At 40.2% G+C, this 20,613-nt stretch overlaps 1 protein-coding gene across 1 annotated transcript in view; it reads left to right on the forward strand.

The window, feature by feature from the left end:
* Window positions 1–692: 692 nt before the first annotated feature.
* The window catches only part of LOC108406618 (placenta associated 8), a 30,318-nt gene continuing 10,397 nt past the window's right edge, over window positions 693–20,613 (forward strand). Inside the window, exons 1-3 of the mRNA XM_073237374.1 lie at window positions 693–848; window positions 13,980–14,128; window positions 15,838–15,962. Of these exons, the coding sequence (XP_073093475.1) occupies window positions 14,011–14,128; window positions 15,838–15,962 (243 nt within the window). The 5' untranslated portion in view covers window positions 693–848; window positions 13,980–14,010. The remainder of the gene's footprint in view (window positions 849–13,979; window positions 14,129–15,837; window positions 15,963–20,613) is intronic.

Here is a 20,613-nt window from a genome sequence, read left to right on the forward strand (position 1 = left end):
AATTTAAACCTTTCAAAAGTGACAGTGAACACCTTCTTCTCACCCGCTCTGAGATTATTGGAGCAGCAAATATTTCCCACTAGAGCAAGGTGAGTGTTAGAGGGTACAGTGAGAATGTTAAGCAGTAAATATGGGGTGCAGACGCCAGAGTGCACAGAGTCCCATCTCAGCCAATCCCTAGCTGCCACCTCCTAGCCACCTACCAGTGCTGTGACTCAGTTTCCTCATCGGTTAGATGAGGACAATAACCTAACCATACCAGAAAGTTATGGGTAGAATTCAATGTAACATACACAGAGCATTTAGAACAATACCTACCATACAGTAAGGAAATTAATGTTCGGGAAAACAAAGAAAGGAATCCAAAGTAGCAGGAAAAAAAGAGAGACATGTCTGATTAAGCAGGGAATTCCAGGGAGCCTTTTTTCTCCTAAATACTACCTGTAAGCTCTCCAATAAATATACACTAAATCACAGTTATTTATTGTATTACAAGGAGAAAGTAAATTTTAAATATTGGTAAACTCTGTCAGGTACATAAAAGCAAATTATATAATGAATCAAATCTTTTTCACCCTAAAAAAATATATGAGTGTACTTAACACAATGTAGGAGAAAGATCAGGCCTCTCTGGGCAGGAAATATTTTCATTTTCAAGATAACAGAAAAACACCTTGAAATCTCTTTGCTGCCTGCATTACCCTGGCCAATAAAAACCTCTGAATCTGTTCTTTGAACTGCATATGGCAATAGAAACACGCCGACTTCTCCATTTCACTATCTTTCATTTGTAGTGAGATTTTTCACAGGCCGCAAGATACTTCCTGCTGAGAACCCATTTCTTAACTGTAAGTACTTTAAAAATTAAGTATGTTTTAAAAGCTTATCTTAGCCCTGAGAAAAAAATTTCCTTTAAAAGCGTTTGATTTTCTTGTTTTTATTTCAAGCATGCTGTATTCTGAAGTTCCAATGAAAGACCAATGTTTCCTTATATAATTGCTTTAAATTCAGTCAAACCCACAAGCATGTGCCAAGCATGTGCTAGACACCGTGCTTTTTAAAGCTGTGTGAGCTGACCTTGACTCCTGATCAATGACTGCTTTCAGGAGGAAACGTATTAGATTCTGTGTTTACTAACTGAATAATTAATTCTACTCTTCATTTCAGTGCATATTCATGTTTACTTATGCTGGTCCAATTTCTTTGTGCTTTGAAAAGATTTTACTCATTTAAAATATTTAGAAACAGGAGAGGGTCTTTTATAGATTCAGATGATGAATCATGAGAATCCTTGAATTTTCATAATGAAAGTAAGAAAAACAGTAGAATGCATTTTTTATGGTGTTTTATTTGTATGTGTTGACATGTTACCCTACATGTATGGCTTATGAGATGAGAGATTATGAAATGGGAATGTTTTAATCAAAGCAGAAAAAATTCAAATTTCATGTCAGTGAGCACTAGAAAGAAGCGGGAAATCTGAGCAATATATTTAGCACCCAGATTGATTAACAGTAATAATGTTGATTAATGTTATGTATAATTTGAATTTTAATACTAGTAATTAATATTAATAAGATGATGGTCTGTCCTTCTCAAGAGTGAGGTGTGCCAAGACAGGGGAAACAGGTTTAAGGTTGGTTGTAAACTAAGACTAATGGATGAAATTAGGATATTTAAAATATGAGCTAAATTCTGCAAGGTTTCTTGGTATTGAGGCCATTGAGTGAAAGAAGCCTTCTAAAGAGAGGAATTGTGGCTGCTCTTCAAACCTTGTCCACGGAGATTACCATTTCGATTCCTCCTGCCTCCATTTTTCCTTTTTACTGAATGGCCGCAGCCAAACTGTTTTCATCATTCTCTGTTCCTGCAAGATCAAAGGTGGTACTGAGGAGGAAACAGCTGGAAGTCCCTTAGTGATGGGCTTCTGCTGGCCCTGGAGAAGGAGCTCCGGACACCTCCTTCACTCTCCCTACCAAAGCAAGGGCAAGCCTTTCACACACACTGTTTGCTGAGCTGAATTGGCTCTGTAGTTATCTATAACACAAGAGAAATGAAAGGCCCAGGGCAGTGGGGTATGAAGCGTGCTTGCAAAGCTGCTGGCACTGGAGTGTCCTGAATGCCAGGGCTCCGCAATCAGCAGCGGCAGAGGAGCACGTGGGGCTAGTTCAGTCTGCGCTTCTCGGGCGAGTTGGAGTCCCTGGCCTGAGCTGCCCTGCCTGGAGAAAGGATACCATTTTCCTTACTCTCACCAAGCTGTGTCTGCGCCGAAAGGCCACCTTTCTCTACTTTACACGACAGCACCTATGGCGTCGGGGCAGCAACCCTGTGGGTGCTCTGCACAGATTCCTGCACCGCAGCCCACAGCCCAGCGCAGGGCCCAGGCCTTTACATGGCAGACAGGCTCCCCAAGGCCCTTTACCCACGCAAAGCATTGAGGACTACTGAATGGAAGAGACAGGTTTTGTAGATAAGGTCCCAGAAATGCTTAGAAACATCACTGGCGCTGAAGATATTTCAGGAAAGTTTTCTTCTGTTAGCTACCCCCACCCGGTTTTTGCTAAGTTACTTGAAAGGCTCCGGTTAAAAACAAGATACTTAATGGCTGAAGCAAAGAGATTTGCTGTTGTTGGGGACATTTTGCACTTGTTTCTGCTGTATATTTTGTTGCAACTTAAAGGATCCCTAGACTTTTGAAATGATATTTTAACCACAGAGCTGCATAAAAGTAAGTGTGTTTGCAATCTCCTCTCAGTCTTAAACTTTATTTCCTCCAGTAAGAAATTTCATGTGAGAGGTTACAAGAACCTTTCCAGGTTAAGCTAAATCGGCCAAATAGAAGTCTGGGGTGCTGGATCCCCCTAGGGCTCTCCTGGGCTCGCTGAATAGAGCAGCCTTCCCCACTGGCTTAAGTATACTTCACTAGAGATGAATTTCGAACTTTGAACTTCAAATAGCATGAGAAACCTGATGGGGCCCCCCTCTCTGCTCAGTTCTCTGTGCTTAAGTCCCTTCCCCGGAAGCACCTGGTCCCTTCACAAAGTCCTCTATTCAGAAGAGGAAGTGAAAGGTGGGAAGAAAAAGAAACTTAGAGATTCGACTGTTGGGCTGAAGACTATTATAGGCCACTACCCTGAGAAGTGAAGTTCTGTTAAAAACTACAGAGCAGTCAGCGCATGGATATTCTGGATGAAGTCACAGGCCAAAAAAAACAGACCAATTACCCTGAATTGGAGTTCAAAGTCACTCAGAATGCCCAAGTCTCAAACTGCTCCAATCGCTAACAATAGCCAATTTGAAAAACAAATATATATAGCAGATGTTGAATGAGGACAGGCAGGTGAAGGAAAGGACAGTCCTGTAACTGCAGGCAACTTTTTATTCTGAAATCTTCAGCTTATTATATTCAAAATCACAGTATGGACTTCTTGAAAAATAGGCAAGTTAAATGAACATGTTTTTCCTCTGAGAGAGACTACAGAAAGGATATTCATTCATTCATTCATTCTAGTGGTATTTACTGAATGCCAATTGTGTGCCAGGCTAGGAGCTAAGGAAAAGTAAAATACGAACAGTTTTAGGATAATCAGCATTAACCTCTTTGCATTTTTTAAAAATCACTTTATTTGCTTTTTGTTTCCAAAATGGATATGTCTTGTGTTGATTATAAAAGAAATAAATGGTAACTGTAAAAAACTTTTCAGACAATACGCTAATTTATAAAAATAAAAGTAAAAATATTTATCAGCCTATCACCCAGAAATAACCACCCAACAGTCTGTGGTATACAGCAACTCATATTTTTCCTAATAGTTGGTGATTAAAAGGAAATGCAAAAGAAAATATAAATATACTTATTTTTTTTCAGCATTTCCTGCAATGCCTCTTCCATTCAGGCCCCAACTGTAGGAAGCTATCACTCAAAACTGTGGTTTCTATCACTTCAGTACTGAAGTTTGGGATTTAGGGAAGAACTAAACCTGAGTGTTTCTGGCTGTGGGAAGGGGTTCTATGAAAAACAGCTATTGCTCAAATGGTTTTCAGGGTTGGACACTAGCCAGTGTCTGAATATGCACCATCTCCATCTCCAACTGGCATCCCCCACTGACAGCAGGATGGGGAGAAGAGAATGTGGTAGGGGGCATGTTAACCAATGCCTACTGTGTGCCCACCCTGTGCTTAACTTTTGAGATCCATCAATGAACATAGCCCACTGAATTCCCTTCCCTTGTGAACTTGCATTCCAGATTGGGGCTTACTTTTCCAAAAGCCAAATGAATTATTGTGAAAGGGGTGAGCAACAGAAATGGAATAATTGCAATTTCTTTATTTCCTTTTTCATGAGTTTGACAGATGAATTTGTTGAGAGTGCTGTAGGCTTCCAAGTAAGATGAAAAATGAGTATGTGCATCAGGAGTAGCATCTAGGGCCCACCTAATAGGTGTTAAAATCAGCGGGAGTTAAAGTTTCTGTCTTACAGTACTTTCGGATCAGAGGTAAGCTAACAGCCCACATAGATAAAAATTCTTAAAATTCATTATAAACACCTGATGAGACTGGGCGGCCCGACAGGGCCACCGGCCAGGTGCCAGGAGAAAGCGGCGCCCTGACCATGTCCCAGCCAGCCCCCACCCTCCCACAAGCCCCACCCGCACCCCAGCTCCCTGGAGCCCCACCGTCCAGGCTTGCGACCTCCCCGGCCGCTCTCCCCCTGGCGCGTCCTGCATCCAGAGCCACCCGCCCGGAGGGACCAGCCCGGCCCGGGACTCGCAGATACCCCACCCCAACGTGGCCGCGAGTTGCAGCCACTGGAGCTGGCCGTCCCCTGACTGCGGCCGACCCTGTCCTGGGCTCTGTGCTGGCTGTCCTGGAGAATCCACAGGCATAGGTGCGGTCCCAGCAGAGACTGCCTTCACTGGGAGGAAGAATGTGGGCGCCCGGTGATCAGCACCTCCCGCGCCCAGCTGCAGCTCGCAGCCACCATCCTGAGAAGCAGCGGTCACCCACCCACGCTCTGCCCTGCGCTGCTGAAGCCCACCCCGGGCACTGTAAATCGGGCAGGGGAGCGGCTCTCTGCCCTAAAAGGAAAACCAGAGGCCCCTTGTGGCGGGGAGGGTTTGGCAGCTCGGCTCAGCCAGACTGAGACCTGCACCTGCCCAGGCGCGTCCCGCTGGGTCTCTGCCTCTTTGACCCTCCTCCCTGGCGGGGAGCCAGGGCACAGCCAAGAGCAAGCTGACCAGTTTCCCTGACCCGATGACTCTCCCCTTCAAAGTAGACTCCTCCCCCCCACACGGACACCCACAAAAACTGCACGCAGGGAATAATCAGACCCCAGATTGTGTGTTCACTTCCTAGAACCTTCTCTCACATTGCCTTCTGTGACATCCACGATGGTTATTAAATCTCTTATTGTTAAAGGACAGTAAAAGGCATCATAGTACATTTTTTAAAATAAGGCAAAAATCAAAACCAAAAACCATTTTAATGAATATGGAAGGGCAAGCTTAATAAATTTAAAATTAGCTTCACCCCTTCTGAATGCAGTTTATGGTATTTTATTCAAAAAAAGAAATTTTTTTACAGTATTTCCTAAGAATTACAATGAGGAAAGGCACGTATAGTTCAAAATTTTTTTAATGTCTATATTTACATTATATACTACTTGGATTTGGGAGTACATTTGACTCTTGAACAATGCTGGGGTTGGGGGTTCAAACCCCCCTGCAAAACTTTTGAACCCCTGAAACTTTATTAATAGTCTACTGTCGACCAGAAGCCTTACTGATAATATAAACAGTTGATTAACACATATTTTGTATATTAGATGAATAGTATACTGTAGTCTTACAATAAAGTAAGCTAGAGAACAGAAAATGCCTTTTCAAATTGTCACAAATTTCCAAAGTTTCCAGTATAGCTATAAAAAAAAATCCTCATATAAGTAGACCCTCACAGTTCAAACCTGCATTGTTCAAGGGTCAACTGCATATTTTTACAGAATTTGTAACAGATTATTTTTGTATTTTTCGTTGCAAATCGAATGGGACTCCTCTCATATTATTCTTTATGTTTTGGTGGGTTTTTAAAACTAATTCTAAATTTATGAAAAATGTTGCACAAATAGCACCCAGAGACAGTAACAAATGTTGGCTAGGAAGTAAAAAAATTGGAACCCTGGTACAAAATGCAGTCATTTTTTAAAAACAGTTCAAAGCAGTTCTTCAAAATGCTAAACATGGTGTGGTGGTATAGCGGTGCACATTGAGTTAGCATTTTGACCCAGCAGTTTCATTTCTGGTACATACTCAAGAGAAATGTAAACAAATGTCCACACAAAAACCTGTGCACAGATAGTAATAGGAGCATGATTCATAAATAACCAAAAAGTAGAAACAACCTGAAGACCCATCAACTGACAAATGGATAAACACAGGTATACCTACACAATGGGATATTACTCAGCAGTGAAAAGGTACTGGTGCATGCATGCTACAACATGGGTGAACCTTGAAAACATTATGTTAATGAAAGAAGTCAGTCACGAAAGACTAAGCTGTTGTCTCCCCTTATCCACAGAGAATATGTTCCAAAACCCCCAATGGATGCCTGAAACCACAGACAGTACCAAATCCTATATATACTATGTTTTTTTCCTATTCATACATACCTATGAAAAAACTTAATTTATAAATTAGGCACAGTAAGAGATTAACAATAATAATAAAATAGAAATATTATAACAATATATCATAATAAAAGTTACATGAATGTGCTCTCTCTCTCAAAAAATATCCTATTGTACTGTACTCACCCTTCTGGTGATGATATGAGATAATAAAATGCCTATATGATGAGATGACATGAGGTGAATGACATAGGCCTTGTGATGCAGCATTAGGCCACTACTGACCTTCTGACCATAAATCAGAAGGCAGATTATCTGCTTCCAGACCATGGTTGACCATCGGTAAATGAAATTGTGGGATGCAAACTGCAAATAAGGGGCACTACTGTGTTCTATGATTCCATTCATATGAAATGTCTAGAATAAGCAAATCAATAGAAAACAGAATAGTTGTTGTTTAGAGCTGGGGAAAGTGAGGGGAAATGGTAAGTGACTGCTAATGGATGTGGGGGTTTTTTAGGAGGAGGCATGCTAAAATAGTCTAAAATTAGATTATGGTGATGCTGTGCAATTATGAATATACTAAAACCACTGAACCGTACATTTTAAATGAGTGAACTTTATGGTATGTAAAAGATATGTCAACAATGCTATTTAAAAAATAGTATACATAGTCCCCATATACCCTTCATCCATCTTTCCCCATTCTTACTGTCTTACATAACCATAGTACAAATATTGAAACCAGGAAATTAAAGTTGATGAAATACCACTGATTAATTAATTACAGATCTTAATCAAATGTTATTAATTGTCCCACTAATGTCTTGTGGAAGAGAAACACAGCCTTTGCCATCCAGGAACTGGCCTGGTGCTATCAGCTAAGGTTTTGCTGTTGCTGCAAGCTGGCTTGGCACTCACTGGAGATCTTTTTTTTTCTTTTGAGATATAAGTGGAATATAACATTATATTAGTTTCAGGTGTACCACATAATAATTCAATATGTGTGTATTGTGAAATGATCACCACAATATGTCTAACACTCATCACCATAGTTACAATTTTTTTTGTGTGATGAGAACTTTTAAAATTTATTCTCTCAGCAACTTTCAAATATACAGTACAGTAAAGTTAACTCCAGTTGTCATGCTGTACATTACATCTCCAGGACTCATTTATTTTATAACTAGAATTTTGTACCTTCTGACCACCTTCACCCATTTCCCCCGCTCCCTACCCCAAGTCGGCAACCACTGATCTGTTCTCTGTTTCTCTGACTCAGGCTTAGTTGGGTGGTTGGTTGGTTTTAGATGACACAGAGAAGTGAGATCAAATGGTATTTGTCTTTCTCTGTCTTACTTCACTTAGTGTAATGCCCTCAAGGTCTGTCCATGTTGTCACTCACACACTAGTCTTGGTGTTCTCCTCTTGCACATAAGTAATTTCACAGAGCATCAACATTGGATAAGGCAACTCTGTGCCCATGATGGATTCAGATAAAAACTCAAACACTCCATAATCATATTTGGACACAAATGAACTTTAAACATTATCCATGCCACCAAGTACCAAACATTTCTCTATCCTGGCTAATAAGAGTGTCTGCTGCTACTTTACCTACTGCAGGGTTAGTTTCGCTCTATTCAGCGCCCCCTAGAGGTGATATCTATTAATACACCCAATCATATAATTGTATTCCACTTCCTGAAGCATTTCTTAATCCTGCTCCAAATTAAGTCTTTTCTAACAACCTCCTAGAGATACCCTACAGTTGCCATGATGTGCCTTATCCCCTGCTACAGCTAAGTAAACCCAGCATGTTCAGCTACAGATATACTCTTCATGGTCTCTGGCTGGAGAGCACTGACAGTCCCTTTTCTGTCAGTTTAATCCCGGGGAAAAATTCAGAATCTTAAACCGCATTCGGTCACTGTCTCCTTAGTCTCCTCCCATCTGGAATATTTCTCGGTCTCTTTATCTTTCATGATCTTGACAATTTTATAGAGTATTGGCCAGTTATATTATAGAATATCCCTCCCTTTTGTTTGTCTGATACTTTCTTATGATTAGGTTCTGATTATGCATTCTTGGTAGGAATAACACAGAAATGATGTTGTGCCCTTCAGTGCATGGTAATAAAGCACATGATGTCACTATGTCCCATTACTGGTAATATTAACTTTGATTACTTGGCTAAGCTAGTGTCTGCCAGATTTCCCCTCTATAAAGTTGCTATTTTCCCTTTTGTAATTATTAATTGTCTGTGAGGAGACACTTTGAGACCATGTAAATATCTTGTTTCTCATCATACTTTCAAAGCCCACCAGTTTTAGCATCCCTTTGAGTCTTGCCTACAACAATTTTTATGTGGTGTTTGTGAAATGGTGATCTTATATTTCCATCATTCCTCCTGTATTCATTAATGGGAATTCTGTCATAAGAAAGTGCTATCTCTTCTCCAGCATTTTAAACTCTTCTTTAATGGAATATTGAATAGTTATTTTGGTCTATGAGTTATAATCCATTATTAACATTATTTTGCTGTTCAAACCATCCTAGCTTTGGCCATTGGCAGAGCCATAAAGTTGGCTCTGAGGTCCTGTCTCTAATCCATTTTTGAGCACTTTTTAATCACAAAATGGTATTTAGAAACCAAGATTTCAGCATTAGGTATCCTCATTAATACTGGGTTTTTTTGCTGCTTCTAGGTCCTCTCAATGGACAGAGCTGGGAAATATATATATACACATATATACATATCTACATCTATGCGTGTGTGTGTGTGTAAGTAAAGAGTTCATATTTCTGATTCCAATCCAACAACACAGGATTCATACTAGCTTTCTCCTTTCCTTACTTGTAATATTTCTGACAGTGAAAAACCTCAATTTCATTATACAATGTATTTACATGCTTATTTGTTCAAGTCTATTGTATGTATGTATGTATGTATGTATGTATGTGTGTATGTAGATAGATAGATCGATAAATAGGAAGATAGAATTTCCTGAGTTGCTAATCCATACTCCCTGTGACAAAGATTGCTAACTAGAATATGGTATTTATATAAATTATATTTGTCTTTAGCCTTATATTAAATAATCAAAATACTGTTTCCAAAGTTACTGTCATTAAATTTTTCTTCCCCACTCCCTTCAGTGTGGTTTTAATATTAGTTGTAATACAATTAGGTTCATTTGTAACTGTTTATATTGCATTTTGGGTGTCTTCCACATTCTGGTTGATTTTAATTATTCACTTATGTGTTCATTTGACATGTGAAATATTAACATTGTTTGGAGTCAGAGCTATACAAAGGGAAGTGTCACCCATCCCTACTACTTTATTTCTATTCTTCCATTCTCTCCACCCCATTTTTCCTCTGACTGTAATAAATTTCCTTAAATTCTGTTTTATTCTTCCTATAGTTCTTCCTGCACAATTAAACAGATATATGTGTGTCTTGTTATACACCTTTACTATTTACATGAAGGATATCATACAATAGATACTTTATGGTGCTTCACTTTTTTCACTTAACAGTATATTGGAAATCATACCATATCAGTTTATAAAGATTGTCCTCATTATTTTTTTGATAGCTGCATAACACTCTGTTGTGTGGATATACTATTAAGAAACACAATCCAGCTGAGTAAATTTTAAAGCCCTTATTGGCTTCATTCGGCAATTTATGATCAGGCAGCAGCAAAGAAAGCAAGTAGTATAATCACAAGGCCTGAGTATCTGAAGTCACTGTATTTTCCATTTTAGTGTTTTCCTTCTGTGCCTTTTAAAAACATGTCCTGAATTCTGAAGTGAAAATGTATTACATCCCCATGCTAACACACTGTAAGGGAATAGGGCATTTAATATGTGCTTGATTTAACAAGACAATGAAAAGTATCTTCAATAAGCCTAACATTGAACTTGGTGCTAACGGACTAAAGATGAAAAGAGGGTTCCAATTCTCAAGGAGCTCACTACAAACAATGCCAAAGCCACACTACAAGCACTAGGATGGAGCGGGGCTCTAAAGCTGGAGGGCAAGGGGAGGAGTAGGGACCGTGGAGTGAACCAGAGAAGGATTCGAATTTCACAATTTACTTAAACTCTCTGAGCCTCCATCTCTACATCAACTCAATGAAGATAATAATTCCTACTTTGCAGGGCTATTGTTAGATTAAGTGGACAATGTGAATCTAGTACATAGTACAGTGCCTGATGTAGAATAGAATCTCCATGATTATTAGCTGATATGATTGCTAATAAATGTATAAGAAAATTGTCAGAATAAATGTCCTTACTATGTTTTTTGTGTGTGTTTTTTTAAATATACATTATAATCACTCTCCCTTATATTTATCTGATTGTTTAATGTTCATTAAACTCATCCCCAAATTTTATCTCACTTAAAAATCTCAATAAGCATGTGAGGCATGCAGGTCATACAGATTATTACAGGGTGGGTCTGTTATACAGATTAATAAATGGAAATAAAATGACTGATTAAATGAATAGGCAGTTAAATGACTTTCCAAGATCACACAATTTTGGAAACCAGGATTTGAGCAAAGATATTCTCACTCCAAATCTAATCCATGTTCCATAATGCTATACTGTCTCTATGATGGAAAGAATGAGGATTAACCTAAGAAAATGCACTTCATAAAAGCCTTTGCTGTGACACATAACCAGGGCTTGCCCCTAACACAGAGTCTGTCAAGCTAAAGGGATACAGGCTCCAGGTAAAGTAGAAGTAAAGGACCAGCATAGATGCAGGAAGATTGGAAAGGACAGCTGTGATACAGTGATTTTAATAACAAATGTATATTTGACCTTCAGCCCCGTTCACAGCCCAGAGCTTCTAAAATCTTGGAATTTCTTAAGTGACAAGAGCTATAAAGGTGTCTTGTTATTCATAACAAGCCCCTCTTAACTACAGAGGAGTTTATGCTAATGAAGTGACTTTTGCAAAGCCCTGGAGGATGGGAGCTGGTTGCCAGGGGAACCAACCATGTGATTGGTTGGCACTTTAAGCCCCACCTGCCAGATCTCCAGGAAGGGGAGAAGAGGCTGGAGATTGAGTTCAATCACCAATGGTCAATGATTTAATCAATCGTGCCTATGAGGCCCCCAGGAAAATTCAGAAGGACAGGCAGGGTTCAGAGAGCTTTTGGGCTGGGGTGTCAGAAGGGTGGCACACCCCAAACTCCATACAAACACCTTACCCTATGTATCTCTTCATCTGGCTGTTCATTTGTATCCTTTAATATCTTTATAATATAATATAAAATAATATAAGATAATATAATAATATAGTAAGTAAACTGTTTTTCTGAGTTCTGTGAGTTCCTCCAGCAATTTAATTGAACCCAAGGAAGGGGTCATGATATATATATATCTATATATAGCTGGTAAGTCAGAAGCACAGAAACAAATAACCTGGATTTGCAATTGGTGCCTAAAGTGGGGGAGAAGAACTCTGTCTTGGGGGACTGAGCCCTTAACCTGTGGTATATGATGCATCTACTATAGATCATGTCAGAATTGAGCTGAATTGTAGGCCACACCAGCTGGTGTTGCAGAATTGCTTGGTGTAGGGAAAAGTACTACACATGTGGTGGTCAGAAGTGGAGTACTCTGTGAATAGACAGAAAATAGGGCAGTTTTTTTCTTTACAACTGCTAAACAAAAACAAGCCCAAAACAAAAGGGACCATTAAAAGGAGCAAGAGGGGCTGTAGGTGCACAAAAGCTTAGGATGGAGCAATTTTAGCATAGCCTGTTTTCTGCAATTCGCTATTTCCTAGCTATCACAGTGTTGAGCAGAAAAAGGCCAGTAAAGCCCACTAAATGGGACTCAGAGTTAACCAGATAAAACCAGAGAATCAGAAAGAACTCAGAGTTAATGCCCTTTGCAATGTGAGTTCATTCCATGTGTTTTGAATCTGGGATGACCTTGAGACTGTGTCTAGTCAAAGGAATGCCAGTAAGACATGGCAGAGACATGGGACAAGCATCATAATTAATTTTCTAAAAATGCTGGGATATAAACAGTACAGGAGGGACTCCATCTTAAGGCTAAGATTCCATTTTATAAACCAGAAAGAAGGGAAGTTATATTCCTAACATATTCTTTGGTAATCAGCCAACAATATATCTTTAGGCAAGGCAAGCAGTTTTAACTGATATGTTCCCAGTGCTTAGGGGTAACTACTATCTTGGGAAGAACAGGATCAATAAATTCCTTGTGTTAAGTTTATCTTACAAAATTACCTGGAGGACTGACTATGGATAATGACATAGTGTCTCTGACCAGAGATAGACATAGTGAAACTGCATGATGAGTCTACACCCCTGATCCTTTATCCCACTCTTGAAAATCCTTAAAAGACAGAATCCCCAGCTTTTTAAGTGTGCCTCTTCTCTGAGGTTGCCCGCAACCCCCTTTCTTCGAGTGTGTACCTTTTTGCCTTAAACAAACTTCTCACTGCTCAACTTATTATATGATGTCTCTGCTTTCTTCCAGTGGTAAGCATCTTAATTACTTTCCTATTTCATTCTGTTCTCCAGGCTTAAGCACTAGTCTTCACTCTGTCTCTGTTCTACTGTAGATAAGCAGAGAGAGGCTACTGAGAGCTCTGATTTGGGCTTGCAAGTTTCTGTCATACGGGTAGCCCCAGGCAGGACTGCAGCTGTAAGAGCATGCTCTTAAGTAGCCTGCCTGAAAAATCTCCTTTCTTTGCCTTTGAGAAGTTTTCAGAACACAGTCTCATTCCATCCAGCACTCTGTGTCTCCCCCAAATCCTGGGGTGTTAGGGTCCTAGTTCCCATTCTGTGCAGATTTAAGCAGACACTAGACACTAGGGTACCCTGGATTTAGGAGTCGGCAAGGGATCTGCCCTATGCTGAGCAGGGGTTGAATGAGCTTCTCTTTCCTCCCTCTGCTCTTCCTTGCTCTTTGCTGCCAGCAAAGCAGCTGCCCTTCCCTGCTGCTCTCACTTTAATGAATTCCTTCCTCACCTTGTACTCTGACTTCCGTGCATCTCGGAACCAAATTCCTCCCCAAAACATGTTGGCCATTTGTTTCCTTTCTTGGTGGGTACCAGGTACCTGTCTAAAAACATTGCAAACACTGTTCCACTCCTTCACTCCAAGAGAAGCTTCTGTTGATTTTACCAGTTCAGTGGCTTCCAACCCCTCAGGGGCCTCTGCCCTTTGGGGAGTAGAGATAGAAATTATGAGCAAGCAACCTCATCATAATTGCCTCCCTCCCCTGTGGAGCAGAGTACCTCAAAACAGCCTTCCAGGAATAACCTGGAAGCTACTTATACCAACTTTTTCCTTTTCAGACGACACCATTTAAGAAGACCCTCATCGGAAATGCAAGCCCCATCTCAGTCACCGGTGGTCGTTGTAACTCAGCCCATGAGTGGCTCCATGCCCCAGACCTCCAACTGGCAGACGGGCATGTGTGACTGCTTCAGTGACTGTGGAGTCTGTAAGCAAGGGGAGCGGGTTTGGTGGGGGCAGGGGTGCAGGGGGAGGGCGAATGCCCCCACGACTGACATGGGGTGAATTACCAAAGACCAAATGCTCCTTCATTTCTCCCTTATTGTAGTAGAGGTTCCTGACGTATTACAGGGCACCCTGCATGTCAGGCAATGGTATGTTACAAAATAGGCCTGTGTTGGTTATAACTGAATTCTTCACAGAATAGTCTTACTCCTAAAGTAAGTTCTGGAGTTAAGATAAGAGTAAAAAAGCTAAGAACAGGACTGGCTTAATGGTTATAAATAGACCATACGTTAAATTAAAGGAGACATTTCAAGTTTAGCTTGATTTTTAAAAGTTACACATAGATGAAACTCATTACTTTGTAGTTATGCTGTGCCCAGTACACAAGGGATAGTTTTCATCTATCGGCTCAGAAAAGAATTATTTTGATTTATACATTTAAGTTTTTTATTCATCTGAGAATAAAGCATTCTAAAGGCAATTAGCTTCTGATTGGGAAAAATATCTTTGATTGCTTTGTTTTCTTTTTATGAGATCTCTCTAAGCTTGGGCAAAAGTAAGTGAGACTGGGGTGTCAGAGAGGATCAAAGTGCTTAGTTCTCAGCACTAGCCAAGAAACAAACAAATCTGCCTACAAAAAAATTGTCTCTGAGGTTTATTTGCCTGTCTCAAGTCTATATAGTGTTCTTAGATAAGGAAAGAAACTACATTAACCTGTAACCTACCACTGAAATTAAGATTTGGTATCAGGTTAATAATTACATTGAAAAGCATACAAGGAAATAATTAGCAGGAAATGGAACAAGAAATTGGGTTTGTTTATTCATTCTCATTGTCTTAGTGGATGACCTGGGGTAATGACTTACACATCTCAGGACATTAGATCAACTTTTGTAAACGGTAGTGATAATTAGACTGCATTATTAAAACCCTCAAAAGATGAACATTCTGATCCTCTAGCCCTTAGTATTTTTTACTCAAGCGAGTGAATTATAACTTCTAATTTGAGCTTAATTACTTCATGGCAGGATTTCTTAATTGCAGATCTGACTCAATCATTCTCCCTTCTTAAAATATTTCAGTGATTCCTCACGACTTTGACAACCATCTCTGAGCATTCACACTTCATCATCCAGCCCCCAACCTGCCTTTTCCTCCAGCTCATCCCCATCCCCTCCTGGGCCCCAACCATACTGAATGAACACCAACCATTGCCAAGACGTGACAGGTTACCTCAAAAAGGCTCTTTTCCCTCTTGTCTGCCTGTAAAAATCCCAATCATCTGTCAGTATTTGGATCAAGCAGCATTTCCTTCTCAGAGCCTTGGAGCCCCCTTTTCTTTGGGTGACCCTCTGACATTTTCATATTATCCGACTTTGCTACTAGACTTCAGGCAGAGGCATTTTCAGTACTGAGGATAACCTCTAGAACATGGCTAGGGTTCAGTGAATCATTCAATAAATGGATGAAGACAGCAGTACAAAAAGAATACACATTTTCCAAGGTGCAGTCATTCCCAAAATGATTGGGTGGGGAAAGGGAGAAGCTGATGCAAAACACTGTGGTGAACTCAGCAGCAGGTTATAGAGCAAAGGCCCCATGATTTGGACTGCCGTTCATGAAAGCAAACTACCTTTCAGCTGTGGCGGGGGTAGAGTGGAGTAACTTGGGCCTCTGCTTTCATGTGTCCAGGTCTTTGTGGAACATTTTGTTTCCTGTGCCTCGCGTGTCAAGTTGCAGCTGACATGAATGAATGCTGTCTGTGTGGAACAAGTGTCGCAATGAGGACCCTCTACCGGACCCGATATGGCATCCCAGTGAGTCTCTTAAATGCTGTATCATTCAAATACGCACATTCAAAATAATTGCTAAAAACAAGGAGGCCATTCAATGTAATCCATCACCTGAATTTGATAGGAATTTCCTAGCATGCGTAACCTTGTATCCAGTTGTTGAAACAATAGAACCTCTGGTTATGTCACCTCCTTCTAGGTTTCTGTTGAAAACTCTATAAAATAAACAAATCTCATATTTGCAATGTATATCACACAATGGGAGAGGATGATTCAGAAGTGTATACTATGCCCCGGATATATTACATATGTTACCTCACTTAATCCTTACACCATCCCTATGAAGTGGATAGGTCCACCACATCTTAACAAATGAGGACTTAAAAATTTTAAGTAACTTGCCCTAAGATATTCACTAGTAGTAGAGGTTGTCAGTATTCAGCTGTAATTTTCCATCCATGAACATCCATTACACCATAAGCTTCACTTTATGTAATAGGAGAATGTAGTGGTCAAGGTTCTGCAGAGAAACAGAACCAAAAGGAGATGTAGATGATACAGATAGAGAGAGAGATTATATATAAAGAGAGAGGTATTAAGGAATTGGCTCACATGACTGTGGGCACTAGCAAGGTCAAAAAGCAGGGTAGACTGGCAGGCTGGGAGAGTTGCAGTTCAAGTCCAAAGGCAGCCTGCTGGCAGAATTCCTTCTTGCTCAGGAGAGGTCAATCTTTTTCTATTAAGGCCTTCAGCTGAGGATGAGGCCCATCCCCATTATGGTGTAATGATTTAAATCTTAATCTTATCTAAAAAATACCATCACAGTAATATCTAGAATAGTATTGAATGAATATGAGTGTCATAGTCTAACTGAGTTGATACATACAATTAACCATTACAGGGAACAAATAAATAGGTAGAATATTTTAGGAACTTATTTTACTCCATTAAAATTATTTTGTTATTTCATTTTAAAAATATGCATTAGTTTTATTACAAAAAATAATGCATGCTATAATTTTATGACAAATTCAAACACAGAATTTTATAAAGAAGTGAAAATCTAACAGTTTCTATGCCTATAAGGCATATCAACATAGATTAGATATAGCTATATCTATAGATCTAGACATTCAGAGTCTGGAATTTACAGAGCTCTTCTGTTTTGTTTTTAAAAAGAGGGTCATGTTACACTGGAACTTTTTTTTTTCCACTAAACACCTTTTATGTCTGTAATACAGTTTTTATTAATGTCTGTATGGCATTCCATCATATAATTTACATAATCATTTCTTTATTGAGGAAAAGTTAATATTTCAGTTTAAATAGTATATAAATGATTTTGTACACACATTTTTTTATACGTATATGTACTTTTGTAGAATAGTATCCTAGATTACATTTACAGATCACAGGGTATGCCTTCAACTACATTCAAAATTTCAAAGATACTGTCAAATACCCTTCCAAAATGATTGTATCAATTTATAATCCATTAGCGATTATATTATATAATCCCTTTCTATTCATGTGCCAATATTTTTTAATTAAAGTATTGTTGATATACAATCTTATATTGATTTCAAGTATACAACACAATGGTTCAACAGTTACCCATATTCTTAAATCCTCACCCCCACTAATGCAGTTATTATCTGTCAACATAGAAAGATGCTGCAGGATCATTGGCTATATTCTCCATGCTCTACTACTATCCCTGTGACCAACTTATATTATGATTGAGAATTTTTGTGTCCCTTTATCACTCTCACCCTCCCCACTCACATACCCTAACACCTCCCCGATGATAAACACCAGCCACTTCTCAGTGTCTATGAGTCTACTCATGTGTCAATATTGTATAATTTTTTTCATTTTGCCAGAGAGGCAAAAATTATATTTCATTACTGTGTTAATTTAATTTTCATTAGTTAAATCAAACAACTTTTGAAAATTTACTGTTCATTTGCATTACTTCTATAAAGTATCTGTATATATCCTTTGTTCATTATTTTGTTGGGTTGTTTCCCTTATGAATTGTGGGTGCTCTTTATTATGCTATTATTTCTTAACATGAAAGTTATCAAGTATTTTAAAGGCTTAGTACATAGTCCATTTTTTAAGTGCTCTTTATGAGTTTGAAAAATTAGTAAGTCTGAAACTAAAACTTTAGTTGGAACAAAATTTGGAAGATTAGAAGAAGAAGAAATAAGGCATTCTGGAGACTTTAATTTTGTCTGACATTGATAAAATTTTTTAATTAAAAAAAAACCTTATTGTGGGATCACAGGAAGATGGCAGCATGAGAAGTTCAGTGTAAATCTCCTCCCCAAAACATACATATTTATGAAAATACAATAAATACAACTATTCTTAAAAGAGACACCAGTGCATGCAGAACAACAGCCAGGATACATCTACATCTGTGAGAACTCAACATCACATGAAGGGGGTAAGATACAAGTTGTGGCCAGGCAGGACCCAAACGCTCCCCCACCCCAGAACCTGGCGGGAAGAAAGGAGTCAGAATGGGGAGGGAGGGAAAGCCCAGGACTGCTAAACAACCAGCTCTAGAAATCCGCACCCAGAGCGCAGACACAAGGTGCACAGGGTGCTGGATATTAGAGAAATGGAAAAGCAAAACATGTGAGCAGGTCCCTGCAACCAGCACCCCTGAGACTAAAGAAAAGTGAGTGCTTTCTGCAAGTCTTAAAGAGACAGGGACCCCACAGCTGGATGAAGTCGTCCCGGCACACTTAGCCAGCAGCTGGGAATCCCAGGGAACTTTAGGTGTCCTAAACCCCGGGGTGACAGTGCAGCTCTGAAGCCCCTCATGGCACTAAGCAGCCTGACAGTTGTTCCTCCAACTGGCGTGGACCCTGACACACCTGCCCAGTAGCAGGACAGTGGCAGTGCACGCCGGGGACGGCGGTGCCGGGGAACCAGAAGCAGATTGCATGCGCCGGCGGCGCCAGAGAAGGGCTCATGGGAGCCCACTGTGGTGGCAACCGAACAGCCCGGGTGCAGCCCACATGCACAGCAGTGGCACCAGAGGAGCCCAGGAGAGGACCGTGCAGGAGAGGCCCGCATGCACCTGCAGCGGAGCCAGAGGGAGCAGCCACACTCCCAGCAGCTGACCAGAATCCCAGCCCGATGCACAGCCACCCGGGCCAGACCCAAAGGCCTCTGTTGGCACACAGCTGCCCGGTAGGGGTGCCGCTATTACAGAGGAGCGCACCTGGCATGCCCACCACTCCTCGCAGGGCTCCGCGCTGCTCTGATGGAGACCCACGTTGCTCTGACGGAGATCCCGCCCACAGCAACGTAGGGGATTAAACCTGTGGCTGCTCCAGGAGTGCGGGTAACCGACACAGGCAGCAGAGAAGGGCAAGGCATCCAGCAAACAGGAAAGGACTTTCTTTTCCCAGCTGACACACCTGCAACTGGCCTACAGCCACCACTATCACCATGAAAAGGCAAAAAAATTTTGTCCAGTCCAAGATAGTTCAGACAACACCTGAGAGAGATCTGCAGAGACAGACCTAACCAGTCTACCTGAAAAAGAATTCAAAATAAAAATCATAAACATGCTGACAGGGCTGCAGAGAAATATACAAGAGATAAGGGATGACGTCTGGAGGGATATTACAGAAGTGAAACAATCTCTGGAAGGATTTATAAGCAGAATGCATAAGATGCAAGAGGCCATTGATGGAATAGAAACCAGAGAACAGGAACACATAGAAGCTGATGCAGAGAGAGATAAAAAGATCTCCAGGAATGAAACAATATTAAGAGAACTGTGTGACCAATCCTAACGGAACAATATCCGCATTATAGGGGTACCAGAAGAAGAAGAAGAGAGAAAAAGGATAGATAGTGTCTTTGAAGAAATAATTGCTGAGAACTTCCCCAAACTGAATAAATAGTTGCTCAGACTATGGAAGCACACAGAACTCCCTAGAGAAGGGATCCAAAGAGGACAACACCAAGACACATAATAATTAAAATGGCAAAGATCAAGGACAAGGACAGAGTATTAAGGGCAGCCAGAGAGAGAAAAAAGGTCACCTAGAAAGGAAAACCCATCAGGCTATCATCAGACTTCTCAACAGAAACCTTACAGGCCAGAAGAGAATGGCATGATATAATTTATGCAATGAAACAGAAGGGCCTTGAACCAAGGATACTGTATCCAGCACAATTATCATTTAAATATGAAGGAGGGATTAAACAATTCCCAGAGAAGCAAAAGTTGAGGGAATTTGCCTCCCACAAACCACTTCTACAGGGTATCTTAGAGGGACTGCTCTAGATGGGTACACTCCTAAAAGAGCACAGAACAAAACATGCAACATATGAAAAATGGAGGAGAAGGAAAAAGAAGGGAAAGAAATAATCAACAGACTGTTCATAACAGCTCAATAAGCGAGTTAAGTCAGACAGTAAGGTACTAAACAAGCTAATCTTGAACCTTTGGTAACCATGAATCTAAAGCCTGCAATGGCAATAAGTACATATCTTTCAATAATTACCCTAAATGTAAATGGGCTGAATGCACCAATCAAAAGACACAGAGTAATAGAATGGATAAAAAAGCAAGACCCATCCATATGCTGCTTACAAGAGATTCATCTCAAACCCAAAGACATGCACAGATTAAAAGTCAAGGGAT

This window comes from Manis javanica, chromosome 5, assembly GCF_040802235.1.
Source record: "Manis javanica isolate MJ-LG chromosome 5, MJ_LKY, whole genome shotgun sequence".
NCBI classification, from domain to species: domain Eukaryota; kingdom Metazoa; phylum Chordata; class Mammalia; order Pholidota; family Manidae; genus Manis; species Manis javanica.